Source organism: Lygodium microphyllum, chromosome 14 (genome assembly GCF_053477565.2).
Source record: "Lygodium microphyllum isolate KBCC chromosome 14, Lygodium_microphyllum_v1.1.10, whole genome shotgun sequence".
NCBI lineage: Eukaryota > Viridiplantae > Streptophyta > Polypodiopsida > Schizaeales > Lygodiaceae > Lygodium > Lygodium microphyllum.
The window spans coordinates 87929488-87936971 of NC_141148.1; the positions used below are offsets into that span (position 1 = coordinate 87929488).

Consider the following 7484-nt stretch of genomic DNA (forward strand, 5'->3'; position numbering starts at 1 on the left):
GTGTTGCAATTGTTTTTGACTGCCCGTGCCCCCTTACCACATGAGGAGAGAGAGTAGGGGAATCGAACCCCTTTATACTTAAAGTGACTACACCAAGCAAACACCAAGCTCTCTTTGGAAGAAGGGGAGTTGAATCTCTCTACCAAAACCATGGGAGAGTGCCAACTCACGCCCTCACACACTATGATTGATACAAATCAATTAAAAAAATCAAACAAAAATAAAAGATTTAATTTTTTTCTCTAAGAAAAACTTGGGTTTAACCTCTTACCAAGCACCTTGAAACTCCTGATACTAACATCTAGTTAGTAGTCACAAATTACAGTACACATGAATGAGTGAACTTAGAAAAGAGTAGCAACAACACAAGCATCACATGTATGTGTTTAAAAGTACTTCCTTTCATGGATATCCCTGAATGAAATATATGTTGAAGATACCTCCAAAACTGTAATGCTGCAATGTACTTTGCTTCATTACCATAAGATTATCAATATATATACTTTTCTTCACCATCCAAGGATTGCCAATGCAACCATATGCCTTTTCTATTGCATATTGGTGGCTGAGATGGACCCAAAACTGCTAGCTATTGCCAAGTGTGGTTGCAAGCTGCTTCATGCACATGAGTGATGGAGAGAGTTTATGACCTTAAAACTCAAATTACGCCCAAAATGGTCATAAATGTTTATGACTCTAAAACTCAAATTACACAATAACTAGATGACCACAAAATTTATTTGATATTTCTTGGTAGCATGTATGATGTATACATAGCAGCTTTCAACCTGCAAAGAAAAACAAGATTATTAATTTAATACTAATGCATAAGGACAACACATTAAAACTATTATAGATTTGTATTTTACTCTATGCGCTTCAAATTACCTTATGTATCTTTTACATATGCATTGAAGATCTTATAGTCATTGGGATCAAATCGATATTTCTTTGATATTGGATCATAGCTCAAATTTGCCAAACCAATTATAGATTCCAAGGACATTGATTGATTATCAACAAGATCATATGTGTAGCATCTACTTCCTTTGGTTTTTTGATACCATGCTAGATGAACCTCCACATTTGGAGGACGATCTAGAAGATCAAAAGGGCCCCTTGTCTCTTTCATACCATTTCCTAGCTTCATTCTCATACTCATTACTCTTCCGAGGTACCATATGCCTTTCTTGACCCCTTGACTAGTATTTGCAACCTTGCCTTTTCTTTTGAGCTTTGTATTATCTTTAAGTATAATATCTTCAAATAGAACCGCACAATCATATCTTAAGGCAAGTACTGGTTTGAGGTTTTGACTTCATCTCAAGTGAGAAATATACTCCACTTTTTATCCTTGTTAATCTATCCTTTGATAACGTTGGATTTCCATTCAATTGGCTCATAAGTGTGCTCTTGCACAAAGTCTTACCATCAACTTCCACAAAAGGTGATATTTGGCTCACCACATTCTCCTCATTGTCAACTATAGAATCCATGACATGGCGAAGCTCACTTTGTGCAATTGTATCCTCTTCATCAACATCCAATACTATATCCATGATTACATCTCCAACAAAATCATCCAATGAATTTTCTTCTTCTTCTTCAAGATTGTCATGTGCATTGTTTTCAAGATGCTCTAAGATATCTTTTTCTTCCCATGAGGCACCCCATGAAGCTTCACCTTCCATACCAAGCTCGCGACACATTACCTTTTCTTCTGCTAAACCCTCCTTTAATGCATATACAATCAGCTCATCAGTACTCACAACCGTGTAGTCATTTAAATTTGCCAACGGAATGCCAAGCATATGATTCATATCAAACCATATGTTTTCTTGCTTTGAGTGAGCTGCCGAAAAACTTAGATTTGAACTTGCTTGAAACTCTGAAATTCTATTCAATGCTCCTACACTACTCAACAAGTCACAACCATCATAACACCTCTCATTGGTAACCATTCCACCTACTTTACTAAAAAAAATTCTCACAAGCATCAGATCCCATAGAAGATAAAGGGACTACCAAATGACTATATCTGTCTCTAAAGATCTTTATGAGAAGAACCACAAAGCGACATGACGATTGGATGTCCATGAAAGTTTCTCTACTAATGAAGTTCTACTTGAGCGTATATACATCATGCTTGGTGATCCACATGTGCCAAATCCTAATAAAACATCATAAATCAACTGATTAATAAAACATAATGGTGCTACCATAGCAACAACATGAACATACAATATCAATTAATTATTTATATATGTTCAATAGATAATATGAATTCTATACCTAAAAAAGAAGAATACCATTCCGGCAGCTTTCACACTCATACAAGTTGAGCATAGGAGAGAGAAAAATATCAATGTATGTTGCCACAATTGAGAGATACACCTTTGTACCAAGTGTTCGCTATTGACGATGATTGGATCCCATCTGCAAGAGCTCTAAACAATTTTGAACTTTACGTCCGGCTATCCTTTGTGTTGATCTTCAATTTTGTCTATCTTTTCTCTCTATATCTCCGTCTTGCAAACCATGATCATCAACCTTGAAACTTTGATATAACAAGGCTACATGATTCAAGGTGACAAGATCATTACCAAGCACTAATATTTTAGATGCATTATCTAGAGGATTAATCATCTTCTTTCCATTATGTATATAATCTTGGTCATGTAATCCAGTGATGCTTCCATCATCTTCCATAGAAGCTGTGAATGGCCAACTTTTCCAAGGAATTGAGTACCGAACACTTGTAAGAGAGCTATAATCTTCAACCATAAGCTTTCTTCGCCTTGAATCTCCATCAGAAGCATGACCAAGTATTGGTCCACAATCACATCCTTCACATACATATTCCAATGCAAATCGACTTCTTTCCATTGCTCCTTGATGGACATAGAGTCAAACCTATTACAAGTTAGTTGTATAAGAAGAACTAACTTTGGCAAGCATTCAGTAAGAGGATTTGCAATCAATACTCTTGCATAGTGGGCAATCACATTATGCTCAAATGCATCAACAATTCTATGATAACCATTTTCACCATCTCCAACAAGTACTACGAAATTTGAAATGCATGTGTGATCTATATTCTTTCCACAAAAACCAACTCGTTGGTCATCTCTTGCTATCCACCTCACCATCCTCTTGATCATTGTCTCATCTTTAGCAACAACGATAGGTACACTTCCCATGCAAAGCCCATTTTTCAACATATGATGCTTACATGTTTCTGACGCATGCTTGAATACATCCTCTCTCAATCCGATCCTATAACAAAGAGCTTTTCTCATAGCCCTAGATGTAGTTGAAAGATGTGGACCTTGAAGATTCATGGAGAGAAAGTTATGCAATTTTGTACCTCCCCAAATCTTGATAGCTTCAAAGAGATTTTTTGTTGTATCAGAATATCGCTTTTCTTGACCCACTCTTCCTATGTTTTGAGAGATGTCGATGAAAAAGTCCCACAAAGCTTTCTTCCCCTCAAATAAGCCATGCTTATGTGCATTCACAATATCAGTCCAAAACTTCTTTACATCTCCTCGTACCAAGGCTTCAGAAACACTTTCTTGAAGACTCCTCACCTTTACACTCAAAATAGCAACCTTTGTCCTTGTGAACCATATTTCTTTTCTGAGCCATTGAACCATTATGTTTTTAGTCCTAGCAATTCTCAATATCTCAGAATGAGTCAAGTAATCCAATCTTCTACCACCTCCAGTGTCTCTTAATCCTCTTTCCCCTCTAGAGTGCATGTCTCAATACACACGCATGCAAAAGTCTCTCTCCTTGGGAATGGATGCACATGATGAGCACTGGAGATTGGAGAAGGGAACTCCCTCCAAACTTACCCACTTGCAATCATTGTGACAAAATGTGTCATTGATCTCAACAAGCTCTGTTCCCAATAAAATCACTGCCTTTGTGCTTAGTTCACAAGTCCAATGCACACCTCCTCTACTATCATCCAAGAAACACTTTACATTGATCATGTGGTTTCTAAACTTATATGATCCTTGCCAAAATCCCCAACAAAGAGTAGCAAGCAAACTTTCCTCTACACAGTACATAAATTCTATTGTTCTCTTCATAGAATAATGATTATTAAAAGAAAGACAAAAAAAAATCCATAATGCTAAAAAATACCAAGACTTGTTAAAGCTGTATACCTGAAGGTCTTTGTGGAAACTTAGAACCTGATGCATTGGAAGCATCTACATATCAAACATAGTGAAAACTATTAGTTAGAGTAAAAATTTCATTGGAAAAAAAAACAAACACCCTTTTCTTGAATTAAGTACATGTGGATTGGATTGGTTTTAAAAAACCAAACAGATTTCTTTGATTCTTGTCCAAGACCATTACTTTACTTGGGCGGCCTACTTTCTTAAGCTCATCACCATCTCCTTTAGTAGCGGCTTTCACATGAAGCTTTGACTTCATGTGCTCTATCATGCGCAATCTCAAAGAACCTATCTTTGGGAACAATGGTAGCCACTTATCATCCAATGGTCACCTTATGAAAACCTTTGACAAGGTAGTGTAGTCTCTGATAGTTTCAGGAACAAGTTGAAATTCTAGATCATTCTCACTTCCAAAAGAAGAAATCTCAAACATTACTTCATCTATTTTTTGTTTATTTTGTGTCTTTATCTCCTCCAATGATGGTGTGACTCCAAGCATGTCATGCTTTTGCTTCCCTTTCTTATCCAAGCCAATAGCGTGTAAATGAGATAATGACTTGATATGCAAGTGTGTGAAATTGTATAGAGTATCATGCCCTCCTTGACCATAAGAGAATTCACACTCCTCGCACCAAATTTGAAACAAAGCTTTCCCTTCCTTATCCTTAGACATAAGCTCAAACCTATCATGTCGACCCATGGATTTTAGCTTTTCCTTAGCGTTCTTGATATCCTCTCCCACCTTTTTATCTCAGATGATATGGCAAGAAGACTTTTGAGTATATTTTTTTGAACATCTTGGACAACGCTCACATCATCCCTTGTTGACTCCACCCCATTGCTAGATACATGAAGATCACTAGCTCTAGCTTCCATGGATGGCTCCGGCTCATTGCTAGCCCCCCTCTGAATCCACTCTTTGACGCTTGCATGGTGACTCACTCTTCTCTCTCAATTGAGTGGTGACCTCTTCTACATCAACTGTCCATCTCTCCTCTTGCTTTGCTCCAACAAGAAGCATTCTAGAACCTCCCAATAAGACAAAGTCATTTGAGATGAGACTATCAAGGACAATCTCCTCTCGTAAATCTTTATAGGTTCCTCCTTCTTTGAGAAATACAAATCCCAAAACATGGCTTTGATCTGTACCCTCATTTAGACGAATCAATATTTTCTTTCTTGCCATACTTATCCAAGATCAACAAACTATAAAGCAAGAGATTCCCACTTTGAATGCTACAAAATCAATGTAGACAAACCAAGAAAGTAGATGTCCACTTAGGATACAACATTGGCACAGTGCTAGGGGGTTGTTCCTGCCCATAATAAGCTCAAAACATAAGCACATAAGTTGAAAATGCCTACTCAACAAAAAAAGGGTTAATGACTGAAAATCACAAATTTCTGAAGTGGAGACAAGTGAATACCTATGGGGTAGATGTCTTTGTGGTTTTTGTTGGAGTTCCCATCTCCCATGTGCTCATGTCTGACATGAAACTCAGGAGCCACCAGTCCCAAAGCTCCTTACCCAACCACTAGAGAAGAAACTTGTAGAAACAACCCACTTAGACAATGATTAGAACACTTAACTACTTGCTGGACTTTTTGTCATGATTGCAATGTAATTAGAAGATTATCAAAAATAGTGGAACATAATGGTTTGCAGTTATGATAATATGGTTTGCACTTCTGCATTCTGGCCTGCCCTTAGGGCATTGCAACCTACCCTTCCCTTATGCATTATGACATGCCCTTATGCATTATAACCTTCCCTTATGGCATACTGACCTGCCCTTCCCTTATGCATTGTGCCCTTCCCTTGTGCATTCTACTCTTCCCTTATGACCTGCCCTTCCACGAATCTCCTTTTTACTACATGCATGGAATAAATGCCAATCAGGCCTTTGAGGCACTTTGTTTGGACATTGTTGAGTTTCAGGACCAAGGCAGGGTCATGGTCATGGGGGATCTAAATGCAAGAGTCAGACAAATGCAATTCCAGCCTATCATGGCAAATGAGTTGGATAAAGAATCTGAATTCAAGGTACACACTGGATGTAAAAATTGCAGTAGAACATAAAAAAACAACAATCATTACGAAGACAAGAAGGTTCATGATTAAATCAAATAAGTAGAAAGGTAATGTTTGCATATCTATTTGCACACAGATTTATTTGAATAGATCCATCAAAATAGATTTGCATATTTGTTTATGGATCTATTCAAAAAAGATTTGCTCAAACAGATCTATAAACAGATCTGCAGATCTGATTACAGATATGTTTTAAGAAAAAGTTTGGGATAATGCTAATTATAAGAAGAGGAAACTCTTCAAGTAAATGTCACCAATTTCTATAATGTGTATTTCTATGAGAGGAGATTACAAATAAGTCAATGAAGTAGGTACACACCATATCAAATTGACGTAATAAAGACTCACAATAAATCACAATAGTATCGACATTAGATCAAATCAAGCATGATCATATAACAGAATCACTTTTGGACTTATACCAAAGCAATGAAAGTCAAGAGCACTATCCAAAGGGGTCCTTTTGTTTATAGATCTAGGAATCATGGGTGTTTCCAGCACTTCAGTAGCACTATGTTTGTTCTCAGAACCACGTCAGTTTGCTCCTTTGTGGTATTCCTTCTTGTTTTGGGCTTCATGGTTCCCATCAAGGCACACCCTGGGGGTATGGGTGTCACCATGCCCAATCCTCTGTAGTCCGTTACAGATCTGATTTGACATTTCAATGGATCATCCTGGTTACTTTAGCGCACAATTAGAAAATGATATTTGGGGGCTCACTGCATTTGAGATGCCTAAAGAAGGCCATGAAATACTTAACATTTTTCAACAATTATATGAAATATTAGCAAGGATGCCCCCTGTCACCAACATTATTTGGGATATGCATTGATCAACTTGAAGACCTCATTCAAGAGCTTGCACGGATGGAAGGATTACATGGTCTTGCCTTGGGACAATGGACAATATTGTTGCTACTATGACATCCCCACTAACGTCATCATCTACTATGACATCCCCACTATGACAATGGACTAGCTACTATGACATCCCCACTAATGTCATCAGCGCCCAGTAGTGGGTGTAGAACTATGTATCAATATATGATGTCACACACAAGTGTGCACAAGAGCATACATTCACACAATGGACTAGCTACTATGACATCCCCACTATGACAATGGACTAGCTACTATGACATCCCCACTAACATCATCATCTACTATGACATCCCCACTATGACAATGGACTAGCTACTATGA

The 7484-nt window shown here is 37.6% G+C and overlaps 1 protein-coding gene and 1 pseudogene across 1 annotated transcript; both read right to left on the bottom strand.

Moving 5' to 3' along the window:
* Window positions 1-889: 889 nt before the first annotated feature.
* Window positions 890-2160, bottom strand: LOC148025818 (uncharacterized; annotated as a pseudogene).
* A 482-nt stretch (window positions 2161-2642) lies between these two features.
* Window positions 2643-3761, bottom strand: LOC148025819 (uncharacterized). Its single transcript, XM_087692020.1, has one exon. The coding sequence runs from the start codon at window positions 3759-3761 to the stop codon at window positions 2643-2645; it is 1119 nt and encodes a 372-aa protein (XP_087548146.1).
* Window positions 3762-7484: the final 3723 nt, after the last annotated feature.

What these genes read in the sequence shown, in the direction of transcription:
- LOC148025819 (XM_087692020.1), bottom strand. Translation starts at nt 3,761, where the DNA reads ATGCACTCTAGAGGGGAAAGAGGATTAAGAGACACTGGAGGTGGTAGA.